Genomic DNA, 20,223 nt, shown 5'->3' on the forward strand with positions numbered 1-20,223 from the left:
CTTTTGCTTCAGGACAATTCAGTCATGACAAACACAGTACAGAAACTAATCTGTGTAAAAGGGTTGTTAAAAGATTTGGCATGTTCCACTGTGCCGTTCACAATTACTACAATAAGGATCATAAATGGAGAAGAAATTGCAGATTGATTTAAGCTGCTGGCTTCTGGGTCTGAAATTGACTGGGTGTGTCGTCGGCCATCATCAAAAAAACGAACCGATTGCTGTGTTCTCAACACTTTTTGCAGTAATGGATATAAACAGACAGGCCTCTGGAAATGTGGCAGTCACATACAGTATCCGACCTGATTTGAACCAGGGAAAGCCGACCGGGATGATTCAGGACAACATGACAGGTTCAGTTCTGTCAACAACATCACTTTGAACAAGACACTGATGCCTCTACCTGCTCGCCATACATAAGCTGCTCCGGATGAAGCTCAATATGCAGAAGAATAAGTAAAACATGGAGTGTGAACCTCACTTCCCAGGTTTCTAGGACATGCTGGAATACATTACATCTGCCTCTTCAGTGTTTCCACTTTTTTTTTCGGGAAAACTGCAAAGAGTCATTGAGGAATTACTCATGCAACTCTCTCCTGCATTTTCCCATCCTCCATCCATGATTCTGCATTCTCTCTGTCTCTGCTAACTCCCCACCCTACCCCTCATCCCCCCTCTCTCTCTCACACACATTTTCATTTTATTTTTCTAGCCTTCGACAGTTCCTCCCATCCCCCTCGCATCCCCTCCCTCTCCTCACTTAATATCTTCGATTTTGGAACCTGAATGTTTTACAGCTTGTTTCTCCCATCTTTCCATGCGTGCCATTATCTGACTCCCTTCCGGTCTTTCTCCCCTTTTGTCTCCTCTCCTACTTTTTTCCCCGCTTCTATATCAATATCTTACCTTCCAGTCCTTTGCTCATTCCCTTGTTTTATCGCCTGCTTTTCCCCTCTTTGGATCCTTCCATCCCACTCGGGTCTCCTCTCCTTCTCTTACAGTATATTTTTTCTCTCCCTCTTCTCTGCTCTTCACACCCCTGTGTATCTGGCATCTCAGACCCCTCCCTCCACACTGTCCCCTTCAGGTCCCCATTTTCCCTCCACTCTGCTCTCTTGTTCTTTCTCTTCCTTTCTCTCCCTCTCAGGACATGAACCTCACACATAGCTTATTGATTTGTGAAAGCAACACAGACGCGCGGCTGAAGTAGGGCACAGAAATCTGCACACAGGAGGATTTGAGACACACGTGCACTTAGGTGGAGGCGTGCAAGACAGCAGGTAGGGGGAGCGTGCACACGCCCAGGGACAGCATTTATGCGCCGCATATTTTGTTGATGCCAAAATGATTAACACTGAGCTTGTGATGGGGGGAAAGAACAAGTGAGGAGGAGGAGGAGGGAGAGAGACTGTGTCTGTAGATGGCAGTAGAGAGCTTTATGGGAACATGTGGGTGCAGATTACCCACACACACACACACACACACACACACACACACACACACACACACACACACACACACACACACAGACCGACAAGCATCTCCTCTCAGAAATGTTCCCATTAACCCTCACATAAGTGTTTTTATAGCTACACCTGTGAGGATGTGCATCCACCTTACTTTCTAAATTGACACATAACACACACATAACCCAGACACACAAACACGTAATGCCCCAACAACTCTTCATCTCACGTGTAAGTGATACAGATTACACTACAGCTGAACTCAGACTCATCAGGAAATTATAGGCACCTTAATTCATTTGAGTATGACAGATGGATGTCCTTGTCAAACAGCACGATGGCTTTTCCCTCTGCGGCTTGCGTAATTTTCTTCAGGCGGATTTGTGATCAGACATGTTACTGAGTGACATTTCACATTTTCATGAAAAATAAAAATAAACCTGGTCAATTTTAGAGAATGTTACTATTTTGGTAATAGTGTATTGTGTTCCTTATGATTAAGCATCCATATTTTCAGTCAGTCATGCTGTAATTCCCTTGTTATATGCAGTGGCGATAACACCATTTCACTTTAACTGATCCAGTCTCAGATTGAGGCACATGTGATTAGAAGTCACTCTATTCTCACTTTTACTAGCTGCTAGGTTGGATCATCCAAAATCCACCCCCACTATCTGCCAGCTCTCTCAGCCCATATGGCCTCAAGATCAAGGACTCAACATCATCTCAAGTCTGAACACGACCCATTCATAACCTTGGAGGAAAACCACATGCCATGCAGCAAGAAACGGATGGCCGGAGATGGGCTCTGATGTGACTGCTTCCTCTAAAGGGTAAATAAAAAATGGATCCCTCACTGAGTTGTTAAAATCAGTTTGGACGGCCTCAAAGTGGAACCTCCACAACAGATTTCATCAATCATTGCCCGGCCACTGACATCAGCATTTATATCTCTGTTTCTCCCTAATGGAAGTTGAGTCATATGTAAATATAGCTTTGTCAGTATTTTTAGGAACAAATCCACATAGATTTAACCATGAAATTGTGTGCTGGCAAACCCATAGATCTAGTGTCATACATGGAATTTAATATCCACTGACTGCAGCAAACTACCATTCCTTATCATTACCTTATCATTATATTTCGACTAGCTTGTGTCCTCTCATCTCCAGCTTGATGCTGCTGCACGGCTTCCCAAACTCACCTGTAGTTTTCCAGTGTTTGTTCTCGCTGCCCGCAGCCTTCTCTGACTCTCTTCGTTTGTCTTGCGTCCAGCAAAATACCACAGACTGAGCAGCAGCTATACCATCACCTCAACGACGACTCGGCTCAAGCTGAGGTGGTTTTCTGTTTTAATGGCAAACAATCAAAACTGAGTCGAGTCGAGCAGTGCTAGAACTGTTTGATGGAAGTGCAATCAGTATGTTGAGGGCCATGTGGGGGAGTCCACGCTAATTTCATGGCGTGTTCAGTGTGGCGCTTTATCAGTTTACTGTCATTGACTGGATGAAAGTCATCTTGAGTTTTTAAAACTCAAGCTCTAGATTCAGTTTCATTCTTGAAGACCTAATGAACGGACTTAAATAGAAGAAAACAAGCTAATTTAATCAAGTTGGTAAATGTTTACAGTGATTGACGGAGCCCACTTCACTTTTTTTCCTTCGCTACAGTCTTTGGAAATACATGGCAAGACCAATTGATTTCCGAATATGAGACATTAAAAGAACACAAAACAAGCATGCCTTGTTGAAATAATGTACACGATTGAAAATGGTTAGTAATAATTGCCAGCAATAATGATCAATTGCAGTATGATATAAATTACTTTCAGTTCATATTTCTTTTTCAACATATAGTGGGTACATTTATACATATGCATTACATCAAACAGCAGTATAAGTCACTCTCCGAAGACAGCTAAATGGTGCATTGCTTCTAAGCTAAGCAAGGCATTGGCCAAAAAATCAATTAGATACATTCCAGAGCTCCACGGTGTCACTTCACCAGAGTAGATAAGCTTAAGTGTCCGAGTCCATCATTGGCCACCAAATCCCAAACACCACCTGTCTTATATTGATCTCACTTCAAAAGACAAATGGAGCAATGAGTGATGACTGACAAGCCATTATTGGTCGGCCCACTGTGAATAATCACTGGTCTGTAAAATACAGGGTTCCTCTGTGGTTTTGCATTCATTTAGTCTTTGTGGCTTTATTATTATTTTTATTCCAATTTTAGATAGTCTTCTTGTTGTGGTTGCACTGGGAGTACAGGTTAACTTTTGGCAGACACCCATCCCTCAGTTGCCCGTGGACACCAGTGCATTCTCTTCTTTTCCACACAGCTGCAGTGGCAAAGAGTGGCTGCACACTGAGTCTCCTGTGTGGCGCTTTGATATTCAGTATAAACCGTCTTCCCACCCAAACAGCAAGCTTGGTTTTTTCCTTTTTCTTTTTTTCTTTTTTGTTTTTTTTTTTCTTTCACAAGAAGAGTCCCATTTTAGACTATTATTTCCGACCAAAAGCACGTGAATAGAAGCGGGGGCTTCCGAAGAGCTTTTGAAGGCAGCGTGTCTGCTCCGGCGGGCAGAGGGAAGAGGAGACGCACCGACCGCTTCACCGGGAGCAAAGAGGCACGATGCACGTCTCCTCCGCTCTCTGACAACAGCTGGGATTTCCAAATCTTCTTGTCTTTTATTGCACTTCTTGGGAGACCTGACGGATTGTCTCCGGATAAGGAGCGATCTCTCGCTCTGCGCGTTTTGGTAAGGGCTTTAATTAACAGGAGTGACTGCCGATGCTTATATGAGTGGAAGTCAAATGATTGAGAACATGATGAGAATAATCGATCTCTCTTCTTTCAGCGGGGAGGAGATGCTCAGTTTCCTCGCACTTGTTCGTGAGGTTGGAGGGAAAAAGAAGAGGGAGTTTTGACAGACGCGCGAGCCGGAGAGACGGAGGATTATCCGGACAGGAGAGGAAACAGCAGATCTCACTGTCCGTCTCTCAGACAGCAAGACAGGAGCCAAGGCGGATTTCTTTCCTTTTCTTTTTTCTATTTTTTTTTTAACAATCGCGAAAGGAGGCGCACAAACCGCCACAGGAAGAGAGGCAGATAAGGAGGGTGGTAAAGAAGAGAAATAAACTATACCCTGAATAAAAAAAGAGGGATATGCGAGAATTAAGAGGGGAAGCAGCGTCGGGGAAGTGTGGATTTGAAGCTCTCCCTCCCTCTCTGTGACTTTTTTTTTTTTTTTTTTTTTGGCCATGGAACGGGACAGAATAGAGAGATATTGACGACAAGCCGGCAGAGAGTGGATTTAACAGACAGAGAGGAGGCAACCTGTGCGCCCGTCCCTCCTCCAGCCGCCCCGCGCTCTGGATGCTGACTGAATTCATTTTTCGGATATGAAGGATTTATCTAGTCGATGTTAGAAGGAGGAGGCGAAGAAAAGGCACGCGTCTCTCCCTCTCCTCTCTCTCTCTCTTTCTATCTCTCCCTCTCCCCCCTTCTCTCTCTCTCTCTCTCTCTCTCCCTCTCCCTCTCTCTCCCTCCGTTTTCTGGATGTGAAGCAGCATGCGGCCCGGTGAGAGCTTAGAGGGCTCGCGCTCGGCTCGCCGAAGATGTATCGGTGCTAATAAAACCCCGAACGGCGGCACGGAACGCTGTCCCGCGCACCTCTCGTCGGCGGCGACGAGGATGAAGAGGGCGACGACGAAGAGGGGGATGAGAGGGACGACGGGCGGAGGAATGACGGCGCTGCGCTGTTTTTCTGTGGAGTCTCGTTCCTCGGCTCAGCTCTCCTCGGGCGCGCAAGGTAGGGGATGCGACACCCGCGCGCGCACGCACACACGAGCGCGGGCACCCACACACGCAGTGTGGCATAAATGTCCCCCCACTCTTTGGTCAGACTGGGTGCTGCCTCATTTATTTATTTTATTTCCTGGTCCACTGCAGTCAGGAGGGAAGGTGCCACTTCTTCTTCTTCCTTGTTTTTTTTTTTTTTTTTTTCAGTGTGTGAGGGTGTCTGCGTGCGCGTGAAGAGTGGGTTGTCAGTGCACAAGTGTGTGTGTGTGTAGTGAGGGGAATGTGTGCGTGCCTGGACCGTTGGATGCGGAGGAAAGCTGAAAAAAATAGAAATTGGTTTACAGAGTGGATGAAGGTAGAGAGGCGAGATGGGGTAGAACCGGCAACAGCCTCTTTCCTTCTCTCCTCATTTTCAGCTCTCTTCAGTTTGCTCTCTCTCTCTCTCTCTCTCTCTCTCTCTCTCTCTCTCTCTCTCTCTCTCCATCCTTCTCTTCAATACAGCCATTGAGCTGGTAGCCAATAAATATTCTTGCAGTAGCTCTTGGGCTGTGGCAGCGAACGTGAGTTGCTTATACCTAAGTGTGTGCGGGAGTGTGTTTGTCTGTGTGTGTGTGTGTGTGTGTGTGTGTCGGTGTGTGAACGTGAGTTGTTTATGGTGATGAGGCCCCAGCCTTACACAGCATTTTACTCCCAAATAAGCAGCCCCGTGTCCACTTATTATCCCTTTGTCTTTCATTCAAAGAATGTTGTATTATTCTTGCGTCTCCACCTTTTTCCTCTCTCACACATGGACACTTTTCTGTCCTTGTCCTCCCCCCTCCTCACCCCTCTCCCCCTTTGCTTGTCGCACCTCGCACTGTCCCTTGCCCCCTTCTCTTTCTGTTAAATGTTAAAATATTCACAATAGAGCGCACACTTCCCCTCTTTCTGCGGTCTTTGTCTTCTGCTGCTTTCCATTGTAGTTTCCCATTCTGATCCTGTTCTGAACACACACACACGCATGCATGTGCACATGCAAACACACCCATTGCTGTGTCAGGTGAAGATTTTGTGGCACATAAACTAACTTACCATTAATCATCATATCTAGAGCGGAGGAAAGGACAGCCAGGTGATAAAAATTGAGTTTAGGAGGCGAGCAAAGGAGGAGATGAGGAAAGAGTTGACTGACAAAGGAGAGAGGATAGAGAAGAAATAGCATAATAGATAGAGACGGAGCAAGTTTAGAGACATAGGCAGGCTCGGTTTCTAACTAAGCCAACCCCGGGGTCTAAGAGCTTCTGATAACACCCAGGCAGCCCGACTTTGTCAGAAAATGTGTGTTAAGATCTGCCAAAGCAGAGACTGAGACTGGAAATTGTTCAAGGAGGCAAAGGAAACCTCGAAAAATGCAGCTACTGGGGGAAGCTATTGAGAACCATTTGTCATTGTCATTTTAAAGTCTGCGTGATCCTCCAGTGTGGGAGGTGTGTGTAGGCTGACTGAGCAGAAATACTATGGATTTCTTCAGCGATTAAACAAATCAACATCAGAACGTCTCCAGACAACGCCTCGCACCAGCGCCGACTCCAGAATTATGGCTTCATACATAAAGAAAGGCAGGAATCTGCACGCTTTCTGTGGCTTATTTTCAAAGGTTCTTTATCGTTCACTTTGACGGACAGATGAGAGATTATGATTTGCAGGGTGTCGACTGAACAAAGACTAAAAAACGTGGGATTTCCTCAGGCATAGAGGATCTCATTTTAAACCCCTTGGGCCACAGATCCTGGCATTGATCTCCTGAGCGATGTCTGACCTGTGAAAGTCATTATAGTGTCAGATATAAATCTATACCTTTTTATACATGTAATAAACTTATTTTATTTAAAGCTGTCTGGAGAGAAGTTTTGCTTAAATGCAAAAACCGAGATCAATAAAAAGCCAAAGGTAGATGGAGAAGCTGGCCAAGCAAGCAAATAACACCTCCTTTAAAAGTATAGAGGCTGAACAAAAAGTAAATAAACGTGTAATTACATGCCTCCTTGATCCATGCTGACATTTTGAGGGCCAGAGCTTTAAAGTGGGATGGAAAATTAAAACCAGCCACAAGCCAAGCCCTGTTGCATTTTGGCTATGGTTGGTGGATTAGTCTGCTCGACCGCCATTGGCAGGTAACCAATCATTGCATGGACTTGTAATTTTATTCTAAAAGGCAGTGTGAAGGAAGTAATGAACGGCGGTAATGGATCCCCACACTGCTGCAGCGAGTGGACAAAAACATGAATTTCTAATGCGTTTGACACGGGGTTCTTGGGTATTTCCACAGAAATCCTCTTTTGTACTGATGCTGGGTTTTGATTGGGAGTCTGTCCACAAGACAAGAAAGTAAGAGTCTGCATTTAGAGGTCTGGTGGAAGGCTTTAACCCTCGATCTGTTTTGTGTATTTTCACTTGTACTTCTCCATTTTTGCACATTGTTGAGTTTTATCCCCAAAAAAAAAAAAACTCCTCCCATTAAGTTTTCTCTTCTGTTCCTGCCCTCTTTCATTCTTTGTTCTCTTCTCTTGTGATCCCCCTTCTTTCTTTTTTTTGTTTCATCCTCTTTCCTCTCCTCCTCCCTGTTCACTCTACCCCTGCTCTTCTTAACGTCTCCTGTCCTCCACTCCTCTGCTCAGATTTCCTCTCCTCCGCTCATAATTTCTTCTTGGCTCTCATCTCTCCTCCAGGCTCTCCCTCTCTTCATTTCATTTCCACTGTCAGATTTGTCCTGTGGCTCCAGAGGTTTAATATACTCAACAAACATGCAAATTCACACATGTGCACACGCACGCACGGCCAGAATAGCCCATTGTTCCAGACATGATTGTGATTGGGCTACGTTTAGCCTGTCAAACAATCCTGAGCTGAATCAAACTTCTCAAGCGGAAATTTCCACCAAATCTATAATTTCCCTCTCCATCTGGATGATCCGAATGGCTCCTCTGTTTTCACAGGTTATTTACTGACCATGTGGATTTCATCAGAACTCAATCAAAGGACTTATATTGATCAATCATCTCCACTAATTATCAATTAGACAGCCGGGCCAATCTACTCCCGGTCATCTGTAGGCGAAGGAATTGCAACGGGTTTTTCTGAAGGCTGGTCTCCAGCATGCGACCATGCAATTAACCCCGAAGGCTAAAAATAGCTAATTTAATTTACATCGACGAACCGTGGAAATGTAGTGCTTTGTTCTTGCAACATGACCAAATTGAAATTTATCAGTCATCCCCTGGTAGCATCTAGTAATTTAATGCTGGCCATCAGTGTTAAATTGCACAGGCTGTCAGGCACGGTGAAGTGGTCGTCCAGGCAGGTTTTATCACCCATCGCTGGATATCAGAGATTGATTGGGGCAGTCTGCAGCCCTGATGCTGATTATAAGTCATTGATTGATGCTGTCCATTAATATGCCACTACTAATCATTTATCAGTGTTAGTTACTGGTTGAATGTTTTGGTTATCATTCTCATCTGTCGGTTATCAATTGATATTTTATGCACAATCGATATTACATCTTACCGGTGAGCTGGGAACTTTTTTTTTTCTTCTTCTTCTTCTTCCTTCCCACCCCCCGCATAACAGATGCACACGCATTTGGATTATTAACACACCGCATTCACACTGAGTCAGACGGGCACTCTCACTCTGAACATTAGTGCCGCACAGACTCTGTAACGCACATTTAATCCCGTGGCTTATGACTGGTTTCTCAGGGAGCAAGATGTGTCTGTCGCAGAGTCAGCCTCTTGATCATATAAATACTTCGGACTTACAGAGAGAGCAAAGGAGGGAGGGGGGGAGGACTAAAGGTAGGCGAGACTTAGAGGAAGACAAATGGCAGGAAGTAGACAGCTGTATGGCGGTGGTGAGGGTGCAGCACCCTCCTCCGACCCCCACACCCTCTCCTCCTGTCTGCCTCTAACAGCAGTGCTGGAATTAGTGCCACAGTGAAGCAGCCAGGGAAGCACATTCTGTGATTTTTTAGCTTTGACATCAAGGATATTGTATCATGCCCCAAGTGCATGCAGATATGTTTTCATATTTAACCAAGTGCATGATTGGTTTTAAACCTGCAGAAGGAGAATCACTCTTCGGCTGCTGTGAGCAGAGATTTAAGAGAACTGGACAAATACCGGCAGTGAACATTTTGCAGAAATATGCACTTTTCAGCATTAGGAGGGAATTGACTTTCCGTTGCAGGTGTTGCTTTTGGCATTTTTTGATTGAATTCCTGCCCTCTCCACTTCCTTTTTCTCACCTTTCTTCAGAGCTCCAGTACATCAGTGTTACCATTCCAGATACCAGTAGCTGTTCATGTAATACATCTGTCCAGTGAGACTTCTCGGCAGGGACGAAGGATCAGTTTGTTCTTTGTGTTTATGGTTTTTGCTGTCTTCACTGCTCGATTGTCATTTTTTCCCTCTTTCAAAAATCAACCCATATAGTCTTTTCTCATCCTTGCTTTTTCCTGCTGATCTCCAACCAGAGTGAATTATAATTTTCGTCTTTCTCACATCTCTACTTTTTCCGTTGTATTTTCTGCTAACCATTAGCATTGAAAGGTAATTTTTCTTGTGTTGGTTGTTTGAAGTTAATACTCAATGTGAAAATCTCTGCTTCTCCTTCATGTGTGTTTTCTTCTCTTTGTAAAAGAAACATGTTTAATTCCTGCTCACAGATTGATACCCAAATGGTGCTTTTTTTTAAATAGCTTGAGCTAGGCCTGGACAACTGATCGAATTTTGATCGTGATTGCAATCGTGACTTCTAACAATCATAAAAACATTATTGTTGAAGAAAAACAATGGGCCATGTGGTGTGAATGCAAGTGGTGCTAATGCCACCGTGTTGCATGCGGTGGTCATGTCTGCACTCAAAGGCAACAGGACCAATTTATTGAACAATTTAAAGTTTGTTCATAAAGTGGTCTATGACCAGGTGATGGAGGACCCAAAAAATTGCAATTTCGTCAACTTTAGCCAGCGCCACTGCAACGCAGTCCTCTATGGAGGACACTCTTTACAGTGTCATCAGTAACATTATCAACCCGGGATTCAAGATGCTTAAAAGGCCCTTTAAAACGGCTTCAACGAGATTTTGGGCTTTGTTTTTGACTGTGTTTTTTTGCATGCTGCAAATTGTGCATCATCATTGAACTGATATTTTTCTGGTTGTTATTTTAAGTTGTGGTTCAATTCATGCTCAAGTTTTGAAATCAATGGATTTTTGTCGTTGTTAATGTTGGTTTCAGCAGCAATCAAAATAATGATGTTATTTATTCATATTTTGCCATAGTCATCCAGCCCAAGCTTGAGCGCCACATATGTATTTCAAATTTACCCCAGTATGATTTCATAAATGTCAGCCTGCACATATTGAGATGTCTCTGTCATCAACGGGCTTGTTAAATACAGAGAAGTGATGATTTTTGCAATGCAAATTGGAACAAAGGAAGTATTCTCCCTAGTTAGAAGTTCCAGCTGTTCCTGGGCCCTGTGGACCCTTAACAGCTTTTTATATACAATTGTTCTTTTCCTCCCGGGTTTACTGCAAATGTGTGTTCAGCCTGATGTCATGAGTATAATAGGTTTCATCATTCATCATAATTAAATACAAAAATGTGTTACTTTTCTGCTAAAGCCATCAGCAAGTAGTAGATCACATTTCCAAAAACTGACATGAGTCATGAGTATTTTTCTGTGGTTACAAAAATAATAGCTTTTTTAATCATTTCTTCGCACAGGATGTATGCAGTGTATGGGATGAATGCATTGCAATAATCACTCTAGAGAAAATTACACACCCCCTCACTCCCCACAAAAAACAAAACAAACAAGTGTTTTCCAGTGCACTGAAAGGTGACTTGTGTGCTTGATGCCGAGCTCCCACTTTGCATGACTTCCTGTCAAAAACACAGACGCACACTCAGGCAGTCTGTCAGTCCTCCATAGCCTCTTCATTATTTCAAAGATGATTAGAAGTAGACGTGACGTGAACATGTTGAATAGAAGATACAACCACATGCGCGCCCGCACACGCACACACACACCACACACACACACACACACCACACACACCCACACACACACACACACACAGGCGCACACACGCTTACAAACACACTGAAATATGTTGGGTGAACCAAGATAGCATGTGTTACCCTCAGGGTGTGCCTGGCAAACACTGTACACATGTGCACAGTAATAGGACACACACACACACACACACACACACACACACACACACACACACACACACACACACACACAGAGAGCACCAGCTGGGTATGATTCTGTCTGTCTTAGTTAATTTCTAATCCGCCTGTCTCAAAATGCATCAGAGAGACAGAGAGAGTCTGTGTGTGTGTGTGTGTGTGTGTGTGTGTGTGTGTGTGTGTGTGTGTGTGTGTGTGTGTGTGTGTGTGTGTGTGTGTGTGTGGTGTGTGTGTGTGTGTGTGTGTGTGTGTGCGTGCGTGCATGTGCGTGTGCACGTGTGTCTGCGTGCGTGCGTCCACATATAAATATATGTGAAGAAACATCCAGCATACCACAGTGGGAGTATATAAGGAGGCATTTCATTAAAACAGATGGGCGAAGTGGGAAATAGTGCGTATGTGTGTATATTTATATATATATAAGAAAGAGGAGGAATTTGTGTGGATATATAAACAGCAGAATCGGTCAAAGGTTCAGTCCCTTGTGACAGCCAGAGTCTGTCCCTGTCAAGCTGTCCTTGAGGAAGATACTGATGCCCTTAATGACTGTCTGCTGCTCTGGGGGAAAGTACATACAGCAGCTGACATGAGATTTCCTCAAGAACAGTGGCAGAGGAGCACAGGAGTGACAAGACTCGAAAATAAGGCTGGTCGTTATCTTCATGAAAGCAGAAGCATTTTCATCACCAGAACCCCTGCAACCAAAGCCATAAAGTGACGTGGTAATGAAACAATAACGGCACATAATTAGTGATTTGGCTTCAATCTAAAAGATTGTTGTATGTCTATGCAGTTCAGTATGTGATGTATTTTTCTGTTTTTGGGGGGTTGAACGCTGTAAACACAATGGACTGTTGTCCATACCTTGCCTTGGAGGGGGTCAAATTGCATGACTGTGTGTATTAACTGTACAATTAAGTTGGCTTTAGGGTAAGAATCCCAATGGGGGTTTGGGTTAGGTATTGCGATGCCGTTCAGGGAAATTCTCCGTGTCTGTAGGTTGTACAAATGCGCCTGTGTGGATCTCGCAAAGTTAATATATTCCTAGAATAGCTGCAAAAGCAGCAACAACATGATTAACAATGACTCCTGAATCTTGATTAAGTGATTCATCTGAATGTTTAATTTCTTTTTCAGCTCAGACAGGCAAATGATCATGGATTGGTCTTAGTGATTGCATGCAGTGCATGTTTAGTCAGGAAACACTGTTGCAGGTAATAACTGGTAAATGATGCACCGGCAATGATCACACTCATGAATATGGTAATCAGTTTTAATTATTGGCATTACTAATGATGGGCCTTTTCAGTTCAACTGTTCAGAACATGGTTTGGAATAAGGAATTGTAATTTAGCTCTGTTTCCTTGTCTTTTGTTTCCAGACGCTATATTTAATACTTTATGTCCTGTTGGTCTGAGAGTTTTGTCAAAATTAGTAATCATCAAGACACAGTTTTACTTGAGGAGTTCAGTAGTAAGCAACTAAAGTCCTTTTATTTTTGTTTTGCTGTTAAGTTTTCAAGCTCTCCAATAATTCATGTAATGTGTATGACAAAGAGAAGTTATTTTTATGTTTATTTCATGATGGTGGAAAAAAAATAAAACAAACAAAAAAACCTGCAATCTCTCAAAAACATGGGAAGCTGAACAGATGGACCCTCCGTGAACCCAAATACTTTCATGGCTGTCAGATGGAACAATCTTATCCTTTCAACATTTATATCAGCCTCATTTCTAAATAAAAGTTTATCTATTTTTTTAAAGCTATGATAAGTGCTGCCTTCCATCTAATTAAGTCTATCTGGATCCATCATATTCCTTGCTTTTTTAAATATAGTCTCTCCTCGTTATAAAATATATATGTACCACTGGACGCTGCTGTGATTTGGAAGTCAAACACAGAAAATGGGCTAGCTGTGTGTGTGTGTGTGTGTGTGTGTGTGTGTGTGTGTGTGTGTGTGTGCGCATGTGCATGTGCGTGTGTGTTTAAACATGACAATTATGCCCATGTGCCCCAAAGAAACATAGCTGCCAGCAGAGCACACACACACACACACACACACACACACACACACACACACACACACACACACAAAACCCCTTGCTGTCTAAGCACACACACAATCTCACCTGCTCATCGCGTTATGAGGTGACGCTCAGGAGAAGTCTGTTGTTTTCATTATGCTGTTATGTTGGTTCGCTGCCCCGTTCTGAAATGATCCACCTGGATTTTTTTTTCCTGGTATGAAAACAAAGCACAATATCTCCTTTTACAAGTGGGACAGTACGTATTTAAATAAAGATAAAATAAGTAAATACATACATTTCGTGTATCTCTGTGCTTCTCTGCACAGTTACACATTTCTACACCCTGTTTTGTCACTGTTATGATCATGCAGGAATAAATATGTATTTGTTGGATGAGCAGTAGGACTGATTTCTGTTCTTGGAAAAAAAAAAAAAAATCAAACAATTTGTGCCACTTTCACACAGTTCTCTGGTGGTGCTCTGGGCGATCTCATCTTCTTCACTCCCAAAATCTAGAGGTGACCTGGGGGTAAAGCCCACTCTGCTGGGGAGAGCACTGTCATCGTGGGGTTAAAGTTCATTCCTCGACTACCCAGCCATGGGAATCTCCACCGGTTGAAGAGTCTCATCTCGGGCTTTCTCTGCCAATCAGACACCCGATTATCGGCATCTGGGGGTGCCAGCAGCTCAGAACAACAGTCAATAGCAACAGCAAAGAAGAGCTGTTTGGCAGAGACGATGTTTTTCGTGGGCACAGCCCACATACTTCCTATCCTAGAAATGTATGTTTCCTTCAAATGTGGCACCAAATGAAAGGGAATGATCAGGCTTTCCACTGCTATGAGATTTACTGCCAAGAAGCATTGTTACAACAAAAATAATCCACCCAACATATTTATTTTTTCACTTTTTGTGCATAGTTCATGATAATTATCCAAAACACGAGTTGCGTTTGCATGCGTAAGCACCCTTTCCCCCCATCTTTTATTGGCACAGAGTCTCCAGGCTCTGCAGGTGATGCATTTCTTTCTGACTGATGATGTATTTCCTGTCTAAGTCTTGCACCTCGGGAGCCTTTTATGTACTGTTGTTCACTCCGTCTATGTGGGTGTGTTTCTGCGCGTGCGCGGCGCGACTCCGCGGCTGTGTGAGCGCACGTGCACGCGTGCGCCTGTCGGATTTATTCCCAGAGAAGACTCATTTCCCCAGCAGGCCCTGTCAGGCTGTTTCTGGGCGCACTCAGTTCACAGCTGGAGGCAACTGCTGTCACCTGCTTACCTAACATCTCCTCTCTGCTTTTCTCTCCTCTCCTCTCATCTCCTTTGTCTTCCCTCCCTCCTTTTGATCGCCTGCCCTCTCATCAGTCATAACACTGGTCAACAGTGTGTCCCCGTACAACACCGCGAGTCGTTTTGGGGCAGCTTTTTACAAACAAGCAAACTTGAAGGGAAATTGTTCTTTTATAGTTGGCAAGAAAATTACTCTAAAGAGACTGTATGGCCAAACGATTACACTGAGAGCCCCAAAGCCTTATTTTTTTCGTAGTATTTAGTGTGGACCTTCGAGAAAGTTGTTTTCAAAGACGCCTGTGCTTCAGTGGTTTGGAGCACTCTTAAAAAAAAAAAAGTAGGACACCTCAGTCAGCCTGGCAGGGACACAAACCAGAGCCAGACAAGTTAGATTACTTTAATTGAGGAAGCTCAAATTGGGTTCCTGTTTTTAAATTATAATTGTGAACATTCAAAAAAGAAGTCTGCAAATTTAAAATGATTTATGACTCTTGTTTTATTTTTCAATTCTAATTTTTGAGAAATTAAGGAGTAGACGTGGCGGCATGCAGTTTTCTGATAACTCAGAAGGGTGTTGCAGTGGACAACCGTAAACACTCCGACCTTTAACCCTGGCCGTCTGTTCCTCTCACACTCTGACCCCACCGCGCTCTCTCTCTGCCTCCCTGCCTCTCTCACTCAGGGTCACTGGGTTAGACAGCGAGCAGATGCTTAACGGCATGACCGCAGCCAATCCTGACACCACAACACGCATACTCCCATGCTGTCAGCTCCCCTGTGTTAAATGTATTTGTCTCACCGAGAGATATTTCTCACCTGTGTAATCGTTCATTTTGCGTTTCCGTTGACACTGACAGGAAAACGGTGGCGACTTGCAGGATTAAAAACAAAGAAATGCAACTTCAGACAACAACTAGCCATAACAATATAACCATCTACCTTGAAATAGTGTTGACTCATTGAAGCATGGACTGCATCAGACCTCTCAAAGTGTGCTTTTTTTCATTGTTTTTCATTTTCATTTTTTTGTATCTGGCACAAATATTTTTGAAGCATATCCAATGAATTCTGGCTGCCTGTGACCCTGCTCACTTGGTTTTCTCTTCTGGACCAGTTCTGATTCCTACTGACCTTTGCAGACAAGAGCGACAATTTTTGAAATGCCGTGACTCAGTGGTTCAGTCGTCGCAGCTTGCTCGAACCCCTTTCTACCTGCTCCTTGTACATCAACGATCGGTGATCATAAAGCAATGTGTGATCAGTGTGTCCATGTGATCAGAAAAAAAAAAAAAAAAACGTCAATAATAAGTGCTCAATTTTTTTGGAAAAAATCTCAGCTGCAAAAAAAACAAAATTTTTATGATTAATTCATTTAATATTCATTAACATCTGGTGGGATCTTCATGAGTTTTGTAGAGACACATCATTCAGCAACTATTTCAATATGATGCCTTGTTCATTTAAAATAAAAACCACAAAAGGTGAGCCCGAGTGCAAGTCGGCTTGCAAAAAACAAATTGCAGTCTAAGATAACAAATCTTGCATTCCCAATGTGAGTGCAAGTCCATCTTGATTAAACCAACGATGGTTCTCATTTTTGGCAAGACTATATTTAATACACTTTGCTGCTGTTGTAGGCACCAGTGTTACTCTTGATTCTTTATAATTTTTCTAAAAATAAGGCTGCGGTTAAGTGCTTTCTTGGCTTCAAAGGCATAACAAACAACCTAATTGCAATTTTGTTTCTAATCGAAGGCCATGTCCATTTTTTGGCTAAGGCCTGATTCCTTTATCTCCACTTCACCTGAAAAGAAATATTCTTTTTACATGGCACAGCAAGTATTCCTTTTTTTTCCTTTTATTGACAATATTTTTTTAAAGGAAAAAAAAAAGTGTTGACGATGAAAAGCACCTTAGACTTGAGTATTTTCTGAACTATTATATTTTCTGTTAGCATGTTTTCAAGACATACCAATACAAGCTGAGGTAGAATAAACATTCCTGGTTTTAATAAGCATAATAAACACAATGGCATTTGAGCCCCGCTGTAGAATGATCTCTCAAAAAGAAAAACAATAAAAATATCGTCAAACCGCATCCATCTACTTTGTGATGTTGTCGCCTTCAAACTACTCCAGGTAATGTACAGCATATCATCAGACAAACAAAGAACCAGCCCAGAGAACGGGTTAGTGTCCGATTGATGTTGAGCCGAAATGAGTTTCTTGGTTCAAAAGAAACAGAACGATGAAAGGGATTGAAAGATAGAAAGAAAGTGAGTCATTGGATCAGAATTGTGCCTTCACAGAGCAGAAATCAACAGAATTAAATTCCAATAGAACACAAGGAAAACTGGACTCCAGATGTGTCACCAAGGTCACAGTGTTCAAAGGGAGCCACTCTCGACTTCACACAACTGATCAGGTCCGACTAAAAACATTTTCTTGGCAAGCTATCAAAGCCGAGGTCCAAAGAAGATCACTGTTTTCTGTCTGAGGTAAAAGGTTTGCTCTGTGCAGGCGGCTGGTTCCTTCATTTTCTTTTTTTCCTTTTTTTTTTCATTTTTAATTTTACATTTTGAGGAGAGAAAACACAAAAAACGGGGTGACAAGACGAGAGCCTGGTGAAAGCAGAGAGCCTGTCAGTCATTCTTTCATTATATGAGTCACGGTAACTTTTCCTTTTATTTGCTTTCTTACAGCAAGGTTTGGGTGCAACGTTTACTAGAAGTGAGATAGAAATTACACTGGCTAACTTATCTGTGTTGCTGAGAGCATTTAGGAAACTATTCTGATGAGTAACCACACACTCAAGGCCCTTTGGCTTTTATCTTCAATCTTTTGACCACTTACACAATCAGGAGTCGCTCAAGTAAACAACAAATATATCAAAAGAAAGTAAATGAGGTTCTGCTTGATTGCGCAGTGACCCTTGATATCACACTTCGCATGTTCACAAGGAGAAGAAACCCCAGCCAGCAAGTTTTAAATATTCATTTGTTGCCCTTTGCAAATGCATGCAACATTTTCCTAAATTGACTGCACACATTTAGCCACTCATTTCTCTGTTTCAGCTGGTGATCTAGTTCTGCTGTGTATTTAATGTTTTTAATTAAAGCTGTTGTCTGATATAATGAAACTGAAGAGGATTACGGATTATTTGGATTACATTTGTGAACTTGTTGGCTTGTCCTCCAGATGTACGCGAGACACTGTTCATTGGAGCTTGATAAATTTGGGGAGCACGATGCTTTGCGCCACTTTGGACAAAAATGATCAAATGACAAGCCACAGGTCGAACCGCCGTCACGTTCGTCATCACTTCTCATTCATTAAGGATGGAATGCTAATAGATAGCTCAACATCCACATAAAGACGAACCATTTTTATTCAAGTCGAGCAGAAGAGGTCGGTCTTACCATAAAAAATGACTGAGTGTGTGGATTTATGCGTGTGCTATGAGGTTCTTACTAATCTGTCCGGTTGGGTCACGAGGGGCAGTAACTCAGATTGATGATATGTATTACCTTGAGATAGTCAACATGATTTACACAATGCCACGTACTTTTCAGATGACATCAGACTTCTGGTGTACCAAACCTAAATCTGACATTATCGGACATACACTGTATTCTGTCTGTTGAGGAAAGATATAGAACAGGTGAACTAATTTAAATGCATGAGATTTTTTTGCACATATTTCCATACAAGTACTAGCACATAACTTCAGCTTCATAACAAATATATAAAAAGTATTTTTTTTCCTGAATAAACGTATATTGCTGAACACTAACATTGAATAAAATGCCTGAGTAAATTATGTCATTGGATGCAAATATTTCACTTCGTAACGGAGTTTGGAAATGTGTGATTGAGGTGACGCCATGTTGTTTTTGAACTGCGGGCGAACTCAGACTTGTACACTATATTATGAAGTGTGTCTGATTGTCATGTTGGCCCTGAGCAGTGAGGGAACACACTGTCACATTTGGTTTCACAGAAGAGGGCATTTATTTGCTGTTGTAAATGTTACTTCCCTGCTAAATTTGCGGCCTCTCCACTTAAAGCGCCATGATGGAGCGTTACTTGAACGTGAGCTCATGAAGCCTCTGCTTGACTCGTAGACTTCTGGGAATCCGTTGGCAAATGTGGCGTTTTCTTTGTCATGGCCAGTCCAGTAGTTTGGAAAAGGCAGAGGGATTTCACTGAATATGAACAAAGCCAAAGCCTTTTAGGCTTTGATTGACAAGCATGTTTCCTTGTAGAAGAGTCTCAGGTACTTGTGGTTTTCCATCCATCCGTCCGTCCATGTTTGTTGCTGTGTCTGAACATAGTGCGGTTGTCAGGTTGGATCTGCTGGTTTGTTAACTTTCTTTACTGATGAAGTGAGCATAAAACATCTCAGCCTTTCACAGTGCTTTTCCAGGAAGTGACATTATGGTCAGTCTTGAATTATCATCCACAAAACTTGATATTGCACTCGAACTTTTAGTCCATCAGACTAAATGGAGGGGCTCAAGAATGATTCTGATGATCATCATGCTTGAAGAATTTCCTCATTATACACTACATTTTGTCTTGATAAGGAAAAAAGGGGGGGAAAAAAAGCCTTGTATAAATACCCTCTTGAGCAGTCCATAAATCTTGTTTAAGATTGATTCAGCAGAATACCTAATTTATGAACATTTTTAAAATTATAGTCAATATTAAAACCAGAGGCGTCTGGCCTTTGAGTGCTTACGTTAAAAAAAAAAAAAAAAAAAACCCACTCGACTAACTTTGTACTATCCCAAAGAAATCCAAATCACTCAGGAAGGACAAATTATGATGTGGAGATACTACTTCTAATCTAATAAAAATGGTGATTGCAGAAGTGGGACTAGATGAAATTGTAGCGCTAATATGATAAGCAGTAGGACTGCAAATTTGCAGATCTCATTTAAAAAATGTTCATACACTAAGCTTCATGTGAGCGGACATGGCTTCCTGTGGGCTTCGCTGAGAGCTGTGGTGGTCCTCCGCTTTAATTTGGTAGCGACAGAAGCAAATTGACCCTGATGTTGCTGTCTCTGCCCTGGAGGGAATAGAGTTAGAATAAGAGCGCCGGGGGGAAATAGGTGTAGCCGGCACTAAGTAACTGATGTAACTACGGTGGAAACAGTTGGGTGCTGAAATTATAATGGCACTTCCTCTTCACAGCTCAGCAGGCTTTCAGGAACCTGCCAAGATTGCATTCAAACACACAGAGACAGAGATTTTCTGACACCCTTACACACATGTAGAAGCGGCAGACAGTCTGCCTGGAACTCTTAATCTGTATCCACCCACAGGCAACTCACCGACCTCCTACTAAGTGATATGGTTGTTCAGTTCTTGGCTGTTGCTTTTGTTTCT

At 42.7% G+C, this 20,223-nt stretch overlaps 1 protein-coding gene across 2 annotated transcripts in view; it reads left to right on the top strand.

Annotated features, from left to right (window-relative positions):
* The first annotated feature begins 4,819 nt into the window (after window positions 1–4,819).
* The window catches only part of csmd3b (CUB and Sushi multiple domains 3b), a 337,669-nt gene continuing 322,265 nt past the window's right edge, over window positions 4,820–20,223 (top strand). The window contains exons 1-2 of one of the 2 annotated variants that reach the window (XM_030120514.1): window positions 4,820–5,240; window positions 10,225–10,238. In XM_030120514.1, the coding sequence (XP_029976374.1) occupies window positions 5,043–5,240; window positions 10,225–10,238 (212 nt within the window). In that variant the 5' untranslated portion in view covers window positions 4,820–5,042. The remainder of the gene's footprint in view (window positions 5,241–10,224; window positions 10,239–20,223) is intronic. The other variant, XM_030120513.1, reaches the window with a different exon arrangement.

Source organism: Salarias fasciatus, chromosome 22 (genome assembly GCF_902148845.1).
Source record: "Salarias fasciatus chromosome 22, fSalaFa1.1, whole genome shotgun sequence".
NCBI lineage: Eukaryota > Metazoa > Chordata > Actinopteri > Blenniiformes > Blenniidae > Salarias > Salarias fasciatus.